At 42.1% G+C, this 22,489-nt stretch overlaps 1 protein-coding gene and 1 pseudogene across 1 annotated transcript in view; one reads left to right on the forward strand and one right to left on the reverse strand.

Annotated features, from left to right (window-relative positions):
* unm_sa1614 (un-named sa1614) overlaps positions 1–22,489 on the reverse strand; it is a 119,680-nt gene that overhangs the window by 75,449 nt on the left and 21,742 nt on the right. Inside the window, exons 2-12 of the mRNA XM_029695093.1 lie at positions 15,717–15,789; positions 15,307–15,452; positions 14,886–14,960; positions 14,747–14,796; positions 13,030–13,159; positions 12,620–12,705; positions 11,706–11,781; positions 10,490–10,576; positions 8,040–8,140; positions 5,848–5,917; positions 3,186–3,273 (exon numbers count right to left, since the gene is read on the reverse strand). Coding sequence (XP_029550953.1) covers positions 3,186–3,273; positions 5,848–5,917; positions 8,040–8,140; positions 10,490–10,576; positions 11,706–11,781; positions 12,620–12,705; positions 13,030–13,159; positions 14,747–14,796; positions 14,886–14,960; positions 15,307–15,452; positions 15,717–15,789 — 982 coding nt within the window. The remainder of the gene's footprint in view (positions 1–3,185; positions 3,274–5,847; positions 5,918–8,039; positions 8,141–10,489; positions 10,577–11,705; positions 11,782–12,619; positions 12,706–13,029; positions 13,160–14,746; positions 14,797–14,885; positions 14,961–15,306; positions 15,453–15,716; positions 15,790–22,489) is intronic.
* Positions 22,296–22,414, forward strand: LOC115151209 (uncharacterized; annotated as a pseudogene).

Below are 22,489 nucleotides of genomic sequence, written 5' to 3' on the forward strand. Positions count from 1 at the left end.
TTTTTGTAGTTCGTTCCAGTCATTGGCAGCAGAGAACTGGAAAGAGACGGCCACAGGAGGAATTGGCTTTGGGGGTGACCAGAGAGATATACCTGCTGGAGCGCGTGCTACAGGTGGGTGCTGCTATGGTGACAAGTGAGCGGAGATAAGGGGGGACTTTACGTAGCAGGGTCTTGTAGATGACCTGGAGCCAGTGGGTTTGGCGACGATTATGAAGCGAACGCCAGCCAACGAGAGCGTACAGGTCGCAGTGGTGGGTAGTATATGGGGCTTTGGTGACAAAACGGATGGCACTGTGATAGACTGCATCCAATTTGTTGAGTAGGGTATTGGAGGCTATTTTGTAAATGACATCGCCAAAGTCGAGGACAAGACAAGACCAGACCAGACAGGACAGACAGACATGAATTTTGGCCCATTCCTCCTGACAGAGCAGGTGTAACATTTTCTACGCAGTCATGGGTGAACAGGGAGTACAACAGGGGGCTGAGTACGAACCCTTGTGGGGCCCCTGTGTTGAGGATCAGTGAAGTGGAGGTGTTGTACCCAATCTTCACCAGCTGGGGTCGGACCGTCAGGAAGTCCAGGACCCAGTTGCACAGGGCGGGGTTCAGGACCAGGGCCCCGAGCATCAACACTATGGTGTTGAAGGCTGAGCTATAGTCAATGAACAGCATTCTTACACAGGTATTCCTCTTGTCAAGGTGGAATAGGGCAGTGTGCAGTGCAATGGCGATTGCATCGTCTGTGGATCTATCTAGGGTGTCAGGTAAGGTAGAGGTGATATGATCCTTAACTAGCCTCTCAAAGCACTTCATGATGACAGAAGTGAGTGCTAAGGGGTGTCGTGTCTTTGGGTACCATTAAACTGAAGATAGGTTTATCAATTAACTCCCTGCGATTAAACTGATTAATCGTTTAATTGTAATTAACTAGGAGATTGGGGCACCAAGAAAAATATTTTGATTACAAAGTTATAATTTTCCTAATGTAACTTTCCTATATTATAATATAGGCCGATTATCTTCTGGTTTGAATGGTGTATTATACCTCGCGTCCAGTCTCATTCCCAAACGTCGTAAATTGTTGTATCTGCACGAACCCAGTCTTTACTAAAATTATCCATACATCAATTGTCTTTAAATCATTTATTTACTACACTAAGTAATTAACAGAAAACATACAAACAGTAATTATCGTCACAAAGGATTGGTATAGTAATGTGCCCTAATGGCTAACAAGCATGGCTGGTCTGTTAGACAATGGGTCATAAACGGTAAGCTGAGAAGTTACACAGAGTTCATTAATATTAACAATTGAAGGCTCACTCATTCGGGAACAATTGCAATCAATATATATTTACGCTCATGTGTCGTCGGGATCCCTTTGGAAGAGTTATGTTCTGATGGAGAGTTTGTCCGCGTTCTCTCTCTCTCTCGGTTAGAATGGATCTTTCAGAGCGACATTCATTAATGTCGTCATAGAATGGATGTGGTTGGTCTTCGCGTTCGATGATATAATTTACTTAGCTGCAGACTAATACTTAATATCAAAGACTTGTTCTTATTCTGTCGGTCTCGTTAGTAAAAGTTAACCACGTGGTATAGTTCACTTTCAGTAGAGTACTTGGATGGTCGAACCTATGAGCCAACTCGCAATGGAGTGTAGGCCTGGTCTGGATAAATGTAAATCAGGGGGTGTTTTATAGTGCCCATAGAACAGGCTTGTCAAATGACGCCTGGTCCTGTATGTGTCCCTGGGGGCGTGCCTATGACTGAGTTAGAATTGTATTTCTGTAACCAAGTCTATCACATTAACATCAGTACATAGCATCTCAATGTATTACAAATAGCTTTATCCTTATTAATACATTTTATACAACCATTATGATGCCAGTCTCATCACTGAGGCTATTATATAAACAGTTTTATGGTAATATGGCTATATTGTCTCTTCTGAGTATCACAAAATGGTACCAAGCGGACCAGTTCGTAGCTGGAGTCCTCATCAATCTTCCATATCCTCTCCAGAACACACATGTCGCTCGGTTCTCCAATTCTATGAGTTGGAAGATTTTCCTTTGTCTCTCTATGAAACATGTTGTAGTAGATTCTCCTCTTGGAATTTTTACAACCCTGGGTTGGGGGGAAGGTAGGTTGGGTGATGGTACAAAGGGGAGGGGGTCAACTGTCCTTCCTGTACCCAAAGAGGCCAACGTCATGACAGGGGCGATAGTCATTTAGTTCAGTTACCTTTGCTTTCTTGGGTAAAGGAACAATGGTGAACATCTTGAAGCAAGTGGGGACAGCAGACTGGGATAGGGAGAGATTGAATATGTCCGTAAACACTCCAGCCAGCTGGTCTGCGCATGCTCTGAGGACACGGCTAGGGATGCCGTCTGGGCCGGCAGCCTTGCGACGGTTAACACGCTTAAACGTCTTACTCACGTCGGCCACGGAGAAAGAGAGCTCACAGTCCTTGGGAGCGGGTCGCGTCGATGGCACTGTGTTATCCTCAAAGCAGGCGAAGGTGTTTAGCTTGTCTGGGTGCAAGATATTATCCATGATGTGACTGGTTTTCCCTTTGTAGTCCGTGATTGTCTATAGACCTTGCCACATACCTCTCGTGTTTGAGCCGTTGAATTGCGATTCCACTGTCTCTGAACTGAAATCTTGCCTGTGTGATTGCCTTATGGAGGGACCTACACTGTTTGTATTCAACCATATTCCCAGTCACCAGGCCATGGTTAAATGCGGTGGTTTGCGCTTTCAGTTTAGCGCCAATGCTGCCATCTATCCACAGTTTCTGGTTTGGGTAGGTTTTAATAGTCACAGTGGGAACAACATCCCCTATACACTTCCTGATGCATTTCACTGTATACATCAATGTTATTATCCGAGGCTACCCGGAACATGGCAAAGTCTGCATGACAAAGTGTATATGTGTGTGTGTGTGTGTTTTATACGGCATACGCAATAATTATGACCTGAACTCATAATGAAAATAGGCCATGGTTGACAGGCATGATTATTTCAAACAGCGATGTTTCCAAATTATTTGGACTAAAACATTTTATTGAACTTTGGTTGTTAGACTAACAGAGGAGAACAAATTTCAGATGCAAATTAGACCGTCAAGTTACATTGTACGTATATTTTCAATCCTGGTTAGGGAGGCTGACTTACGAGAAATGAGGTCAAAACACTTCTTGTCCTCCAGACTGGGCTTGACTTGGCAGGTGAGCAGGTTGAGTTTGGCTGGTGGTTTGTTGGGCTGAGGAAAGGATAGCATGGTTACTCCCGGGGAAGTCCCTCCTGCAGACGACAATTATGTATGCCATTGCCCCAACTGTTGACCAAGCTATGTTAAAGCTGAAATCTGACTTTGTTACCTTATAGAAAGCCCTAGTTGGTTTAAAATGTGTACTTAATGGAGGCAAGACTAAATACATGTTCTCTAGTTCTCACACTGCTCTTTTTCACCAGGGTCTCTTTAGTATCATCTCTATCTCTTTGTCAATTCTGTTTTGCTTTCTCTAATAGAACATGGTAATGATTAAACATGGGGTTTATCGTTATTTTCAGCAATTAAAGTGACCAATAGTGAAACAAACACTGCTTTCAATGACATTCAAATGCTGTTTCATGGCTGGAAATTGTGAACACTATAAGAGCAGGAAAGGGTAACGGGCAGGCCGCGGCCCACATTTTGAAGCATATACAGATGAGCTAGTAAAAAGTAAAGATTTAAAGTGGGCTTCTTTTGAAGAAATAGATCTTGCCTCTCCCTAAATAGCAGGAAGACTAATTGAACAGTCAACTTTCCTGCCATTTCCTGATTATGGTGACACCATTTACCAGATTGCAGCAGCCACTACTCTTAAACCTTTGGATGCCGTCTACCATAGCAGCATTCGTTTTATCACTGGTGACAGTTTTAATACTCACCACTGCATTGTGTATCAAAAGGTTGGCTGGTCTTCATTAAAGGCCCGTAGATCAATTCATTACTCTCTTTTTGTTTACAAGGCCTCTTTAGTGTCCTAAGTTTTCATAACTGTGACCTTAATTGCATACAGTCTAAGCTGTTGGTGTCTTAATAACCGTTCCACAGGTGCATGTTCATTAATTGTTTATGGTTCATTGAAGAAGCATGGGAAAGTGTTTAAACCCATTACAATGAAGATACAGCCTTCCCTGTAGCTCAGTTGGTAGAGCATGGTGTTTGCAACACCAGGGTTGTGGGTTCGATTCCCACGGGGGGCCAGCACAGAAAAAAAATGTATGATATGTATGAAATTGTATGAAATGTATGCATTCACTACTGTAAGTCGCTCTGGATAAGAGTGTCTGCTAAATGACAAAAAAAAAAAAAAAAAAAGATCTGTTATTTGGATTTTTACAAATTATATGTGAAAGACAGGGTCCTGAAAAAGGGACGTTTATTTTTTGCTGAGTTTAGCTAGCTGCTAAGATGAGGTCATGTCATTGGAGGAGTGGGTGAGTGACTGACTAACTTTTTCTCCTCGTATCGTTTTTTGGTGGCTAAACAGCTAATGATGCACGTGTCATTTAGTTAGCTAGCAAGAAATGTGAATCGCATTGCTAGCTAGCTATGCTGAACAACTCTTATCCAGTTAGCTTCTCTCTTGTGTCGCAAATTCACTCTGGCTAGCTATCTACTCCGATTTCAGAGCACTCTCGTCTCAGTGTGCCGTAGCGCAGAATAACTGATGAATTTACGAACACGCATGTTCTGCTGAATATGACCGGCATCAGTAAACGTAGGCAAAAAAAAAGTTAGTCACAAACGCTCTATATAACATGTAAACAGCCAAACCAGCTCTGCTTGGGCGAGTAAAATGGTCATTGAGGTGTTCTCGTTTGTGTATGAAATTAGATAGCTAGCCAACTTTAGCCAGTTAGCTTGGGTGAGACAACGCATGCATTGACAGGCAAGTTGCAGAAGGACGAGCAGGCTTTTCTCCATCGTTTATCCAGTGCAATTTTGATGGCCAACTAGCTGAAAAGGTTTGAGAGGGCTTATCTAAAATGTTCCTTCGTTTGATTTTAGCTCATCTTCCTCTGGCTAGCATTAGTTGATCTTGTTGATGTGCATATAAGGAAAGATAGCCTACTTATGGTTGTTTGATCAATAGGACTGCAAAATTCCCAAATGTAAGAGGACTCCCGTGGTATTTAGCTGCATATTTGCAGAAATCCATTCAAGTGTATTTTGTGGCTTTTGCCGAATGCATTGTAATGATCTAAAGTCGGATGTTGCAACTGCCTGTAAACACATAGTCTAGTTCAAAGAGAATGATGGGAGGCCCTCGTCGCAAACAGCTTGTTAGCATATAGGCCTACTCTAGCTCTGATTGGCTATGGCGCATCGGTCTGCGTAGACACTGGTCCTGGACGAGACAGATGTCTTTATTAGGTGTTATTTACTATTTTCACAAATGCCTTGGAATGTTTAGGAATTACTTGTACTAAGGATTTATGAAAACGTGAAAATGACCATATCTAAGTGTTTGGTTGTCAGAAAATGCAACAAAAAAACTCAATTGTCATATTGTTTCTGGTGGTGTATATGAACAGATTTGTATAATATTTAATGATGCTAAAATGCTGTCAGTTGCACTTTAAGCATTAAAGTTGCACTTTATTTTAGGGTACAGAAATCGGCAGGTATTTACTAAGAGATAACATGGTAAAATGGTTATCACATAGGTTATTACTATCACGTTTGATTCTTTGGGATTCATTAAAAAAGCCCAACCAGGCACTATTTGGTACCAGGTTATCATCAATTGTGTCAGAAGATAATCCACAACACTGAACTCACAGTTCCATGTGCAATAGTTAGGTAGCAGTTCTGCACAGTGCAATTCCTCTTCTGCCACATCTTTCTCAACCTGCACGGAACAAATACCAAGAGTGAACATTTTTCAGCCTACAAACTGACTGAGGTACAGAGATGTAATTGTATGGAAGCTCAAATGAAATTCTCACAATACACATAGTAATACTACATCCGTCTAGTATAAATAGGATTTCACTTGTACAGTGGAAAGAAAGTATGTGAACCCTTTGGAAATACCTGAATTTATTGGTTATAAATTGTGATTTGATCTTCATCTAAGTCACAACAATAGAAAAGCACAGTGTGCTTAAACTAATAACACTCAAATTATTGTATTTTTCTTGTCTATATTGAATACATCATTTAAACATTCACAGTGTAGGTTGGAAAAAGTATGTGAACCACTAGGCGAATGACTTCAAAAGTTAATTGGAGTCAGCTAACCTGGAGTCCAATCAATGAGACGAGATTATGGTTAGAGCTGCCCTGCCCTATAAAAAAAAAACACAAAATTTGAGTTTGCTATTCACAAGAAGCATTGCCTGATGTGAACCATGCCGTAAACAAAAGAGATCTCAGAAGACCTAAGAAATGTAGGCTTATATAAAGCTGGAAAGGGTTACAAAAGTATCTCTAAAAGCCTTGATGTTCATCAGTCCACGGTAAGACAAACTGTCTACAAATGGAGAAAGTTCAGCACTGTTGCTACTCTCCCTAGGAGTGGCTGTCCTGCAAAGATGACTGCAAGAGCACAGTGCAGAAGGCTCAATGAGGTTAAGAAGCATCCTAGTGTCAGCTAAAGACTTACAGAAATCTCTGGAACATGCTAACATCTCTGTTGACGAGTTTACGATACGTAAAACACTAAACAAGAATGGTGTTCATAGGAGGACACCACAGAAGAAGCCACTGCTGTCCAAAAAAGACATTTCTGCACATCTGAAGTTCGCAAAATGTTCCACAGCGCTACTGGTCAAATATTCTGTGGACAGATGAAAAAAAAATTGAGTTTGGAAGGAAGGAACACTATGTGTGGAGAAAAAAAAGGCACTGCACACCAACATCAAAACCTCCCCCAACTGTAAAGTATGATCGAGGGAGCATCATGGTTTGGGGCTGCCTCTGGGCCTGGACATCTTAGTATCATCAACAGAAAAATTCATTCACAAGTTCATCAAGACATTTTGCAGGAGAATTCGACGGCATGGAAGATCACCAAGTAAGCCAGTGACTCAGCCCCTGTAATAGGGTTAGAGGCAGAGAATCCCAGTGGAGAGAGGGGAACCGGCCAGGCAGAGACAGCAAGGGCGGTTCGTTGCGCCAGAGCCTTTCCGTTCACCTTCACACTCCTGGGCCAGACTACACTCAATCATAGGACCTACTGAAGAGATGAGTCTTCAGTAAAGACTTAAAGGTTGAGACCGAGTCTGCGTCTCTCACATGGGTAGGCAGACCATTCCATAAAAATTTTGCTCTATAGGAGAAATCCCTGCCTCCAGCTGTTTGCTTAGAAATTCTAGGGACAATTAGGAGGCCTGCGTCTTGTGACCGTAGCGTACGTGTAGGTATGTACTGCAGGACCAAATCGGAAAGCTAGGTAGGAGCAAGCCCATGTAACGCTTTGTAGGTTAGCAGTAAAACCTTGAAATCAGCCCTTGCCTTAACAGGAAGCCAGTGTAGGGAGGCTAGCACTGGAGTAATATAACTCAACCCGATTGAGATGCTATGACATGACCTCAAGAGAGCGGTTCACATCCCAAAAATATTGCTGAACTGAAACAGTTTTGTAAAGAGGAATAGTCCAAAGTTCCTGCTGACCGTTGTGCAGGTCTGTTCCGCCAACTACAGAAAACATTTGGTTGAGGTTATTGCTGCCAAAAGGAGGGTCAACCAGTTATTAAATCCAAGGGTTCACATACTTTTTCCACCCAGCACTGTGAATGTTTACACGGTGTGTTCAATAAAGACATGAAAATGTATAATTGTTTGTGTGTTATTAGTTTAAGCACATTGCGTTTGTCTATTGTAGTGACTTAAAATTTGATCTGATCATCTATGACAAATTTATGCAGAAATCCAGGTAATGCCAAAGGGTTCACATACTTTTTCTTGCCAGTGAAGGTATGACAATTCTGCTTGGGATAATGACTTTCACACAGATAAAGTGTTCATACCCGTCACTTCTCTTGTAGAGGTATCCCGCTTTCTCTGTGCCATAATGTTTGTTGCCTTGCAGCTGGTGCATGCTGTAGAATGTCTGCTTGCTCAAGGAGTCCTGGGTTTGACAAAGAGATAGAGGTAATTTACAAGATTCCCTACCACGTGGTCCATTTTTTTATATAATGTACAGAGCGTCACCATTTATCCCTTCACAAGCATTTCGCTACACCTGCAATAACATCTGCTAAACATGTGTATGTGACCAATAACATTTTATTTTACATATTCCATATTAACATATCATGACTCAAGTTTCGATATCTAGATCCTGTGACTCAAGCAGTGAGGAACACAGAAAGCAGAAATGTGATGTCACAAACAAGACAGATTAACGTATGCATGCAAGTACAGTAGTAGCTGAGTGGTAGGCCAGACAGACAATCTCTTCTTGTCAAATACCACTAAGATCAACCATAACACATACTAAACCAAAGTTTCTAAAAAGGGTGATGCATAAAAAGTACAAATAGCCCTTGAATGTAAAACATTTTGCTTGTTGCACAAGGACTGAATAGAACCACCACAGGTGTACAGTGAATTCGAAGTATTCAAAATGGATGACTTTTTCCACATTTTGTTATGTTACTGCCTTATTCCAAAATTTATAAAATATAAATTTTTTCTCATCAATCTACACACAATAGCCCATAATGAAAGCAAAAAACAGGTTTTTAGAAATGTTTGCAAATTTATATAAAAAAAAATACCTTATTTTTGTAAGTATTCAGACCATTTGCTATGAGACTCAAAATTGAGCTCAGGAGCATCCTGTTTCCATTGATCATCCTTGAGATGTTTCTACAACTTGATTGGAGTCCACCTGTGGTAAATTCAATTGATTGGACATGATTTGGAAAAACCCACACCTTTCTATATATGGTCCCACAGTTGACAGTGCATGTCAGAGCAAAAACCAAGCCATAAGGTCAAAGGAATTGTCCGTAGAGCTACGAGACAGGATTGTGTCAAGGCACAGATCTGGGGAAGGGTACCGAAACAATCTGCATCATTGAAGGTCCCCAAGAACACAGTGGCCTCCATCATTCTTAAATTAAAGAAGTTTGGAACCGCCAAGACTCTTCCTAGAGCTGGCTGCCTGGCCAAACTGCGCAATCGGGGGAGAAGGTGGTACCCATGACAGACCTCCAGAGTTCCTCTGTGGAGATGGGAGAAACTTCCAGAAGGACAACCATCTCTGCAGCACTCCACCAATCAGGCCTTTATGGTAGAGTGCCCAGACGGAAGCCACTCCTCAGTAGGCATATGACAGGCACATGACACCCTACTTGGAGTTTGCCAAAAGGCACCTAAAGGACTCTCAGACCATTAGAAACAAGATTCTCTGGTCTGATGAAAGCAAGATTGAATTGTTTGGCCTCAATGCAAAGTGTCACATCTGGAGGAAAACTGGCGCAATCCCTACGGTGAAGCATGTTGGTAGCAGCATCATGTTGTGGGGATGTTTTTAAGTGGCAGGGACTGGGAGACTAGTCAGGATCGAGGGAAAGATGAACGGAGCAAAGTACAGAGATCCTTGATGAAAACCTGCTACCAGAGCGCTCAGGACCTCAGACTGGTTCACCTTCCAACAGGACACCGACCCTGAGCATACAGCCAAGACAACACAGGAGTGGCTTTGGGACAAGTCTCTGAATGTCCTTGAGTGGCCAAAGCAGAGCCCAGACTTCAACATCTCTGGAGAGACCTGAAAATAGCTTTGCAGCGACACTCCCCATCCAACCTGACAGAGCTTGAGAGGATCTGCAGAGAAGAATGTGAGAAACTCCCCAAATACAGGTGTGCCAAGCTTATAGAGTCATACCCAAGAAGATTTGAGGCTGTAATTGCTGCCAAAGGAGTAAAGGGTCTGAATACTTATGTAAATGTCTTATTTCCGTTTTTATACATTTACAAAAGTTTCTAAACACCTGTTTTTACTTTGTCATTATGGGGTATTGTGTGTATATTAATGAGGGGGAAAAAACTATCATACATTTTAGAATAAGGCTGTTACGTAACAAAATTAGGAAAAAGTCAAGTGGTCTGAATACTTTACGAATGCACGGCATTTCCAGGTTTTTGGTTATTAACTTAATTTTTTATCATATGCAAGTACTGTACATATCAAGTAAATCAAATTCAACTTATTCTCCTTGACTGGACGACTTGCAGGATTGAAATAAAACCACAATGTTAATACTTCTAAATAATGAATTACAACATCCACATTTAGTGAGATAATACTCACCCCATATGAGCATGGAAGATAAATGCTTCACTCAAGAAGCATTTAAAAATATATATTCTACTCTTAAACAACCTCAAATGTCACATTTTTTACATAGACAGGCATATTTAGAATTTCAATCAAACCTGTATGTATGGTGTGTGTGTGTGCCCTCACCTCTTTGAGCTCAGGCTGCAGTGAGGGCCGGAGCTGGTCTCTCAGAGAGCAGAGTTGTCTCTTCTCCTCGTCCTGTCTGTGTTTGATCTGGACAGAGACAGAGCACATTCAATAATACCCTCATCATCACCTCCCAACACACACACACACACACACACACACACTCTAGACCTCCCATACACACGCTCCACCCACCCCTCACATCCTTTCCCTCAACACATTCCAGGTCGCACAAATTGATTGCGTGAATGACTGCTTTAAGACAATCTCACCATTGCAGAAATGTTGAGTATAAAAATCTTCCTTTAATACCCAATGGTTGTGAAAATGTATTGCTTAAACCTATCCAAACTTTTCAGTTCTACAGCAGTGTTTAGGGGGTAGGAGCTAGAGACTAGGGTAAAACATTTGTAATTCAGCCCAAGGAAATCTGCCAGAGGCATTACAGGTGTTCCGACAGCAAAAGTCCTCATAGCCCTTCACCGTGCAGGATAGGGTAGTCATAAACAGAGCATGTTTGGTTGTTTACTGGCTCACTATGATCTACATGAACAACCATTGTGCAGTGTCTAGTCTGATGGATTTGATCCAGTTGGTTGTTGATCAAAGGGCTGTACTGTCTGTGTGAGCTGTAGGGTGGGGAGTGTTCAGAATGCAGATGCCCTTCTTCAGTCACATGTGCAAGTTCTGCCCATAGGGCAGCTGTGAATGGCTCTCTGAATAGAGCTGTAGTGGTTTGAGGCTAACTGAGCTGATTATCTCTATCTACTCTAAATGTGAGAACAGGGCTAACAGCGTGGGCTGTTTATCTCAATAGAATCTTAATGGAACCCAACAGCTGGGAGAGAGGACAGTCACCGACTACTGATGACAGGAGTAAAACAATTAACAGTTCAGATTACATTTATTATATGGTTTCTGGAGAGAATCCTTACATTTGTTCAAGGCGGGTTTGTAGCAAAACCGAAATCAATCAGTTGTGTGGGGGATGGTTGCAACAGAAAAGCAAAACCGCAGTTCATTGCAAATGGCTCATTCTGAGACTGCAGTAGGTGGTGTTTGTAGTGAACATCACCTTTGCAAGTTGCCATTTGATTGAACACCAGAATGTGCAGGGCTCATCTGTGAAAGAGACCGTGGTCTCAACATACTCCCTGCTTAAATAAAGGTTAAATAAAATGAATCAGACACACATTTATTGTGGAATGCCACTCACAGTGCCCAGCGCTCCTGTGAGCTCGTCAATATACTGCTTGAGCTTCTCTGTGGCCACCAGGCACTCCTGAAAGAAACTGACAAAAGGAAATATCAGTTTATTACCGCATTGTGTGTGTATGTGAGAGTATGTGTGAGTGTGTGTGAGAATGAGTGAGTGAGTGTTTGGATGTGTTGCAGGATGGGCTAGCATGTTTCCCGATTCTGGTCACATATGATGGCGCATGGCGGCCATAGAGGGAAGGGAGTCAGTCAGTCACAGGGGATATTGTGTCTAACATCTAACTGATGTGTTTGGCACACGCAATTGGAGCTCTACTGAAAGATGAAAATGAGTTCTACAATAGGCTGGTTCTCTGTATATGATCATGCCATCATACTGCTACTGCATGACCCTCGGGCAAATCTAAAACCGCAACCATTATGTCAACTCATTTCACAACCACTTATCTTGTTCAAAAGCATTTTTTAATAAATCAACCTTTACTCAATATAATGCATCAATACGTCTATCAACCCTCTGGAGTCCAAGCCTGAATTTCCCCAATAGGTTTTATTATATCATAATCTAGATAAACAATAAGTGTTATGTATTTTATAAAACACTTAGCGCTAGCACAGTAATACAGTATGTGGGACGGACATTATTTACATATTTCAATAAGATATCAAGTCATATGCTTTAAAAAGTTATTTGATTTTTCAGGAAAGCAGAAGTAAGATCATTAGGCAATAGCTTTTTTTCAATGTACTTACAGTACAGTATACAATCACTCAACTCTCCCCATTATTTTTACCACCTAAGGTTTTCCTTTTGCTCAATAAACCTCAGAGCAAGAGAGACACACTCACGTTTAGCTGAGAAGTTAATTTCTCCCCCTGACTTTTAGTTAGACAGAGACCACATTGCCTTACTTGCACTGGGAGTGATAGTGCTTGATGAGATTCTGAAGCAGGTCGACACCTTTCTTAGTCTTGATTTCGTTCACTTTGATGAGGTACTACAAGAAACACAGAGGAGAGCAAACGTTTTTAAGGTTGAGTTACTCATCCATTGAATAAGCCAATGTGTCCGTCGAGCAATCGTTAAGACAGAGAAACTACAGCTTCCAATGGAAGACCTTGGAGCTATTCAGAAAGATTTCACATCCGAAACTCTATGTCATTACGGGATAAGAGGTCAAACCATGAGGTAACACCCCATTCTCAGGAGGCACAAATGATGGCCAAAGCTCTAAGCCAGAACTGTTAATCAGATGTCAAAAGTTTGAGACTCCCCCATATAATTTGAATAAGAAACTCTCTATACAGTAGATCCCGCTCACCTCACACATCTGTAGCTGGAACATCCTGCGCTCTTTCTCCAGCTCCTCTGCGATCTCTCCCCCGCTCACCTCTGTGCGCACCATGCCGTACTGTTTGGCCAGCTCCCGCTTCTCCTTTTCGATCTTGGTGCTGAGTGATACAATATAATCGTAGTTCCTCTCAGGTCAGTCAAAGAGATAAAAACACACTGGTACCGCTCATTACGGTTGGTTGATTCATACAGTTGAGAGAATTAGACTAGCAATTTTGTCCAAACTCAGCAAAAACGAAACGTCCTCTTACTGTCAACTGCGTTTATTTTCAGCAAACTTAACATGTGTAAATATTTGTGTGAACATAAGGTTCAACAACTGAGACAAACTCAACAAGTTCCACAGTTATGTGACAAACAGAAATAGAATGTGTCCCTGAACAAAGCGGGGGAGGGGTCAAAATCAAAAGTAACAGTCAGTATCTGGTGTGGCCACCAGCTGCATTAAGTACTGCAGTGCATCTCCTCCTCATTGACTGCACCAGACGTGCCAGCTCTTGCTGTGAGATGTTACCCCACTCTTCCACCAAGGCACCTGCAAGTTCCCGGACATTTCTGGGGGGAATGGCCTTAGCCCTTAACCTCCGATCCAACAGGTCCCAGACGTGGTACATGGGGTTGAGATCCGGGCTCTTTGCTGGCCATGGCAGAACACTGACATTCCTGTCTTGCAGGAAATCACGCACAGAACGAGCAGTATGGCTGGTGGCATTGTCATGCCAGCATGAGCCTGCAGGAAGGGTAACCACATGAGGGAAGAGGATGTCTTCCCTGTAACGCACAGCGTTACGATTGCCTGCAATGACAACAAACTCAGTCCGATGATGCTGTGACACACCACCCCAGACCATGACAGACCCTCCACCTCCAAATCGATCCCGCTCCAGAGTACAGGCCTCGGTGTAACGCTCACTCCTTCAACGATAAACGCGAATCCGACCATCACCTGGTGAGACAGGGCGACAGTGTTGCCGGGGATGTCTGGTGAGAACCTGCCTTACAACAGGCCTACAAGCCCTCAGTTTAGCCTTTTTCAGCCTATTGTGGACAGTCTGAGCACTGATGGAGGGATTGTGCGTTCCTGGTGCAACTCGGGCAGTTGTTGTTGCAATCCTGTACCTGTCCCGCAGGTGTGATGTTTGGATGTACCGATCCTGTGCAGGTGTTGTTACACGTGGTCTGCCACTGCGAGGACGATCAGCTGTCCGTCCTGTCTCCCTGTAGCCGTGATTAATCAAAACCCACCATGGACAAATTGCCCCACTGAAAACAGCCCCACAGAGTACTGTAATTCAAAGCTGGTTGCTATGACACTTAAAACCTTCTTTAAATAGGAACAGAGCCATGCTGTTGTTGGTAGAGAGTGTGAGGATATAACTTCTGTCTCTTGGACCAAATTTGTGACATGAACAATAACTCTTACACCACAAATCAAAACAATATCCTCCAGCCCATTGGCCTGGCAATAAACCAGCCTGTTGTGTCTACTTAATTAAAACAGCTATACAGCATTTAAAAAAATACAGCATTATTTCAGTTGACTGTAGGAAGTATGAATGCAATGCATTGTTTTGATAGATATGGAGCAAATGCATCATTTGGCACTGGTGTGAAAATGTAAAAGCCAAGTAAAATCATTGTTCCCTCACCAGGACCATTTAGCTGTTGGGCAGATGTACACTCACAATTTATTTTCGTAGTCCCTCCATGCTTTGTCAAACGGCTTTTTCAAATCCTGATGGAGAAGAGAACAGACATTTTGCATTATTTTAGAGTGGTCATCACAAGCGAGGCAAGATCAGCTATTTGACATTTTAGACTTACCCCTTTGACCTCTTTCAGGTCTCCTTTTACTAGAGAGTCCAGGAAGAAGTTGATGTTGTGCAGCATGCTCTTTAACTGATGGGAAGACACACTCAGTTCTTGTCCAGTTGTGGTGGGTTACAATACACACAATGTCAGACTGTCACTGAGGAGCTTTGAAGTAGACACAACAGAAACATATTCTAATTGATTATTCAAGTTTGAGAGGTTTTTTTTTCCCCACAAAAGAGGTTTACGTCAGAACTTTGAATGAGACAAAGTATCACAGATAATATCACAGAGAGCTGAAAGAGGACTGAAATAAAAAACAATGCACATTATCTGCCAAGTGAGTTCTCTTCTCGCTTAATGAGATTTTTTTTTTAAAAATTCAATATTTTTTTTGTTTGTTTATACTCTCGAAAGTAATCTTCTCTCTCACCAAGTTCTTTATTGGCGTCAGCAGCTCTTTGGAAAATTCAGCAAACTTAGTGAAGGCAGAGGCCACTTCCTTCTCTCCATTGGAGTGGAAATTCACAACCAGTTTCTCCATGGAACTGATGTACAGCTCCAGATGGGAGATATGGTCTACGAGGTGGAAAGGGACGATACGTTTAGCACACATACATAACAGCAGATGACAGGCTTCACTAGATCAGTGTTAACAGGCCCACATGATTCCTACATGGTCCTCTAGGTAATGGCAACCATTTGTGCTATAGATCTTGGATAATAGGTGCTATTATATGTGTGCTGCAAATCGGCACTTGTTTTGCACTGTTCTCCAGTTCTATTAAATGTACCAAACAAAATGATCTGCTGTGGGTTTTATTCAATATGATTGTGTTTTACCTTGACCTGAAGCATGCTTGGCTTTAGCAGCTTTCTTCATTTTCTGCAAGACTGTTCTGTCACAGTCCAAAGCCTGTAAAACATATACAAAACAATTATTTAGGGCTTGGCCAGAATTGCATTTTATTTTTCTGAGAAATGTTCTAATTATATGTTTTATGAGTAGTACATGACACTAGCATGGCAACAAATGAATTCTTTGTGGATTTAATGGGCTTTCTCTAATCTGATTGGTTCTCAACCAAACTAGGCTAAAACTGACAGTGAAGTAGTCCAATGTGTCAAATTTTCATTTATTTAGTAACTGTATCAAAATATAATTATAAATAGTATTGTACAAATTCATACCGGTATGTGTATCCATACTGGTACACCTTGAGGGGCGGTTTCCCGGATACATATTAAGATTAGTTTTAGACTAAAAAAAACACTTTAAAATGGATATTCTCCGTTGAGCTTGCTTATTAGTCTAGGACTTGGCTTTATTCTGTGTCCGGGAAACCGCCCCTAAAAGTATAGTGCACGATTTTGGTAATTAAGCCCCTTTTCTACTTACCCATAGTCAGATGAGCTCATGGATACCATCTTTATGTCTCTGCATGCTTTGAAGGAAGTTGAAGGTAGTTTCGCGAGCCATTGCTAACTACCATTAGCGCAATGACTGGAAGTCTACCTGAACAGCTAGCATGCTCATGAAACTACCTTCAAAGCATGTAGAGACCGAAAATGGGCTTACTTGCCAAAATCTCGCACTAACCCTTTAAAATAAGATATATCGCCCAGCCCTACAAGAATTCACTGCTCGTTTCCCCTTTTAACCATGCATTTCACCATATATAAGCCCAACAATAAACCAGCACAGCTAATCTTAAAACGTTGTTCTTTGATGTGCATGGCTTGATGATTGATCGCATCCATAAAAAAGTGGTGGCTTGCGCAGAGGCTTGTGAATAGAAGGCTATGGTCAATGAAACATGTTTCTACCGTTGCTTTTCTGCTCTACACAGAAAAATACAACCAATAAAAAAAAAAAAAAAGAGGCAATTCAACATGTCATAGCCTAATTCAGAAAACCGAACACATAATAGACTGTATAAGACTGACTCAAACAAAAATGTACACATGCACTAAGAACGTGACATAGTATGGTGTGTGTAGTATGTTATTGTTTAAGGTAAAACAATTCACCTAAAGACATATTTTTGAGTCTGATACATCATGTTGTGGCAGCAGTTATAACACTTACAGTAGAAACTTAAGAATACCAAAATGATGTGCCATCATGCAAATTTTATGAACATCATATTCATATGGTTGAACAAAATCCATTAATTTACAAAGCTCTCACTGTTACATAACACTAGCCTAATTATGCTTGATTAAATGGAGCATATGCTAAAATCTATGTTCATGTCCGTAATATAGGCCCCTCTTCACACTCGTGCACACACAAACACACAGAGAGAGATAGAAATGTGTGATCTGAAGGGCACTGGGGGTTTGGTGTGCCCTTGCAAAGAATGCTCCTATCACTGCTATTCATCACAAGGCAATTTTGGAGCACATAAGCGAGCAAGGCAGGATAAATGGTAGGTGGGAGTTTTTAACAATGAGGTATGCGAATGAGGCTGGCGGTGTGGAAAGGTATTTATAAAGCCTCATTTACGCCTGGTGCTAACATGCGTCCTTTGTCCTGATCTTATCGTTGCATCTACACATGGTAGTAAAAAGTGTCTCATGTGTCCGCATTGTGACCAGATATCCTGGTCCCTCCCTTTATGCAAGTTATTCGACCGCTACTCCTTCAAAATAACATTTATTTATTTTAAGAAACATATGCCATAAGTCAACGGTGTCACTTGATAATGACTTTAGAAGGCGGAGTAATGATGATTTATATGGTTTCACTGTTCAGGTCTGTCTATACTCCGGAGGTGATCAGAAAGATCTGATCACAATGAGTCTTTTAATCGTATATACTTGTCAAAAAATGTGGGCACAAGCAGAATGTGGACATGATCAAGACAAAGGATGCATGTTAGACCAAGGTATAAACAGGGCTTAAAATAAAAAAAGGTAGCCAAGTGGACAATTTAAAAAAAAATTTATTAGTCACATACGCCGAATACAACCTTACAGTGAAATGCTTACTTACGAGCCCCTAACCAACAATGCAGTTACATTTTTTTTAGATAACAATAAGAAATAAAAGTAACAAGTAATTAAAGAGCAGCAGTTAAATAACAATAGCGAGACTATATACAGGGGGGTACCGGTACAGAGTCAATGTGCGAGGGCACCGGTAGAGTTATTAAAGTGACTATGCATAGATGATAACAGAGTAGCAGCGGTGTAAAGGAGGGGAGGGTCAATGCAAATAGTCTGGGTAGCCATTTGATTAGCTGTTCAGGAGTCTTATGGCTTGGGGGTAGAAGCTGTTAAGAAGCCTCCTGGACCTAGACTTGGCGCTCCGGTACCGCTTGCCGTGCGGTAGCAGAAAGAACAGTCTATGACTAGGGTGGCTGGAGTCTTGGACAATTTTTAGGGCCTTCCTCTGACACTGCCTGGTATAGAGGTCCTGGATGGCAGTAAGCTTGGCCCCTGTGATGTCCCTCCTGCAGCAAAGCACCCCCACAACATGATGCTGCCACCCCTGTACTTCACGGTTGGGATGGTGTTCTTCGGCTTGCAAGCCTCCCCCTTTTTGGTGGTCATTATGGCCAAACAGTTCTATTTTTGTTTCATCAGACCAGAGGACATTTCTCAAAAAAGTACTATCTTTGTCCCCATGTGCAATTTCCAACCGTAGTCTGGCTTTATTATGGTGGTTTTGGAGCAGTTGCTTCTACCTTGCTGAGCAGCCTTTCAGGTTATGTCGATATAGGACTCGTTATACTGTGGATATAGATACATTTGTACCTGTTTCCTCCAGCATCTTCACAAGGTCCTTTGCTGCTGTTCTGGGATTTATTTGCACTTTTCGCACCAAAGTACGTTCATCTCTAGGAGACAGAATGCGTCTCCTTCCTGAGCGGTATGACGGCTGCGTGGTCCCATGGTGTTTATACATGTGTTGTATTGTTTGTACAGATGAACGTGGTACCTTCAGACATTTGGGAATTGCTCCCAAGGATGAACCAGACTTGTGGAGGTCTACAATTTTTTTCTGAGGTCTTGGCTGATTTCTTTTGATTTTCCCATGATGTCAAGCAAAGAGGAACTGAGTTTGAAGGTAGGCCTTGAAATACATCCACAGGTACACCTCCAATTGACTCAAATAATGTCAATTAGGCTATCAGAAGCTTCTAAAGCCATGACATAATTTTCTGGAATTGTCCACGCTGTTTAAAGGCACAGTGAACTTAGTGTATATAAACTTCTGACCCACTGGAATTGAGATACAGTGAAATAATCTGTAAACAATTGTTGGAAAAATGACTTGTGTCACAAAGTAGATGTCCTAACCTACTTGCCAAAACTATAGTTAACAAGACACATTTGTGGAGTGGTGGAAAAACAAGTTTTAATGACTCCAACCTAAGTGTATGTAAACTTCCGACTTCAACTGTATGTACATGTAGGTAGAGTTAAAGTGACTATGCATAGATATAAAAACAGAGTAGCAGCAGCGTGAAGGGAAGGGAGGTTAATGCAATAGTCTGGGTAGCCATTTGATTAGCTGTTCAGGAGTCTTATGGCTTGGGGGTAGAAGCTGTTAAGAAGCCTTTTGGTCCTAGACTTTGAGCTCTGGTACCACTTGCCGTGTGGTAGCAGAGAGAACAGTCTATGACTTGGGTGGCTGGAGTCTTTGACAATATTTAGGGCCTTTCTCTGACACCGCCTGGTATAGAGGTCCTGGATGGCAGGATGCTTGGCCCCAGTGATGTACTGGGCCGTTCACACTACCCTCTGTAGTGCATTGCGGTCGGAGGCCGAGCAGTTGCCATACCAGTCAGTATGCTCTCGATGGTGCAGCTGTAGAACCTTTTGAGGATGTGAGGACCCATGCCAAATCTTTTCAACCTCCTGAGGGGGAATAGGTTTTGTCGTGCCCTTTTTACGACTGTCTTGGTGTGCTTGGACCATGTTAGTTTGTTGGTGATGTGGAAACCAAGGAACGTGAAGCACTCAACCTGCTCCACTGCAGCCCCGTCGATGAGAATGGGGGCGTGCTCGGTCCTCTTTTTCCTGTAGTCCACAATCATCTCCTTTGTCTTGATCATGTTGAGGGAGAGGTTTTTGTCCTGGCACCACACGGCCAGGTCTCTGACCTCCTCCCTATAGGCTGTCTCATTAATGTCGGTGATCAGGCCTAACACTGCTGTGTCATCGGCAAACTTAATGATGGTGTTGGAGTCGTGCCTGGCCGTGCAGTCATGAGTGAACAGGGAGTACAAGAGGGGACTGAGCACGCACCCCTGAGGGGCCGATGTGTAACCTCCCCTTACCACCTGGGGTCGGCCCGAAAGTCCAGAACCTGGAAGTCCAGGTTCTAGTTGCAGGGGGAGGTGTTTAGTCTCAGGGTCCTTAGCTTATTGATGAGCTTTGAGAGCACTATGGTGTTGAACGCTAAGCTGTAGTCAATGAATAGCATTCTCACATAGGTGTTCCTTTCATCCAGGTGGGAAAGGGCAGTGTTGAGTGCAATAGAGATTGCATCATCTGTGGATCTGTTGGGGTGGTATGCAAATTGGAGTAGGTCTAGAGTTTCTGGGATGATGGTGTTGATGTGAGCCATGACCTGCCTTTTGAAGTACCTCATGGCTAAAGACGTGAGTGCTACGGGTTGGTAGTCAATTAGGCAGGTTACCTTAGAGTGGCTGAACAACGACTCTATCAACGTACAGCTGGCTGGTTATACGCTGTACCAGCAAGATAGAACAGCGGCGTCTGGTAAGACAAGGGGCGGCGGACTATGTCTCAAGCAATTGCTCGACTGAGGTAGAGTATCTCATGATAAGCTGTAGATCACACTATCTACCTAGAGAGTTTATCTGTGTTTTTTTCATAGCTGTTTACATACCACCACAGTCAGAGGCTGGCACTAAAACAGCATTTATTGACCTGTATTCTGCCATAAGTAAACAAGAAAACGCTCACCCAGAGGCGGCGCTCCTAGTAGCCGGGGACTTGAATGCAGAGAAACTTAAATCCGTTTTACTAAACTTCTATCAGCATGTTAAATGTGCAACCAGAGGGAAAAAAACCTTTGGACCACCTTTACTCCGCACACAAAGCTCTCCCTCGCCCTCCATTTGGCAAATCTGACCATAATTCTATCCTCCTGATTCCTGCTTACTGGGGCTGGACGGTATACCGTTTTTTATGATATACCGGTTTTGATGCAAGGACTGGTTTGGGTTTTTACTTTACCTTCACTACCGGTATTTGAATGTTTGGTTTGTTAAATGTGATGTACATTTTTATAGTTTACTTCGCTACTTGGAGTCATCTCACTCTGCTCTTTCCACACAGACCTAGCCATGCCCCGTCACTCAAGGAGCGCATTCAATGTTCCTCAACCACGAGACACTTGCGTTCAGTCTGCATGGTCAATGCAGCACATGCAATAATGTTGATGACAACAATGCTGTTTTCACTGCTTCTTAATATAACTCCACTTGCGTTCTATAAATGACACTATTCGTTTGTGTTTCTTACATCAGCAAACAGCTAGTTTGTCTTTTCTTAGCAAGTTGCCCTAAAACTTGTGAGACGCTAATGCTAATAGCTAGCTAGCTAATAAATGTACCGAGTAAGAGCAAACATAGCTAGCTAATACAACCTAAATCAGGATGTTGATTGTGCAACAGTATCTTCTAAAGAGGAATATGCAAAGCAAGAATATGTTAGCTACATGAAGTAGCTAAGAGAAAACATGCAATGTAGCCAAAGCTTATAGGGTCCCCTGGGAAACACTTTTCAACAATTAAGTTCCTACCAGGTCACAATAACGCCTCCCTGGCATTTTAATTCGTTGTCATCTCAAACAACACTGTATTCAAAGTGCCCACTGTTATATTCTAACTATATAATTAGAATAGTCATTCTGTTTCCATGATTCCAACAGTTTTGCTCTAATTTGCAAGTCAAATCGCAATTGCAACATTTGGTTAAAAATAAATCCTAGATTATTTGCCCATATCGTGCACACCTACGTGGCAGTGTGGAAATTCTCAATTGAGCAGTGATACTGCTTAAGTAAAAATACTTTCAAGTACTACTTAAGTCGTTTTTTTTGGTATCTGTACTTCACCTATTTTTTTGACAACTTTTACTCCAATACATTCCTAAAGAAAATACTGTACTTTTTACTCCATACATTTTCCCTGACACCTAAAAGTACTCGTTACATTTTGAATGCTTAGAAGGACAGGAAAATGGTCCAATTCACACACTTATCAAGAGAACACACCTGGTCATCTACTGCCTCTGATATGGAGGACTCACTAAACACAAATGCTTTGTTTGTAAATTATGTCTAAAATTGTGCCATCTACTTTGCTTAAGGAATTTGAAATGATTTATACTTTTACTTTTTAAACTTAAGGATATTTAAAACCAAATACTTTGACTTTTACTCATGGCCATACCAGCCTGGGTATTCCTGATCTCGTCTGATCTCGGAAGCTAAGCAGGGTCGGGCCTGGTTAGTACTTGGATGGGAGACCACCTGGGAATACCTGGTGCTGTAAGCATTATGTCCACTAGGGTGTGCTCTTGCATTATGGGTCCCGTGTGGCTCAGTTGGTAGAGCATGGTGTTTGCAACGC

This window comes from Salmo trutta, chromosome 16 (genome assembly GCF_901001165.1).
Source record: "Salmo trutta chromosome 16, fSalTru1.1, whole genome shotgun sequence".
In the NCBI taxonomy this organism is placed as follows: Eukaryota; Metazoa; Chordata; class Actinopteri; order Salmoniformes; family Salmonidae; genus Salmo; species Salmo trutta.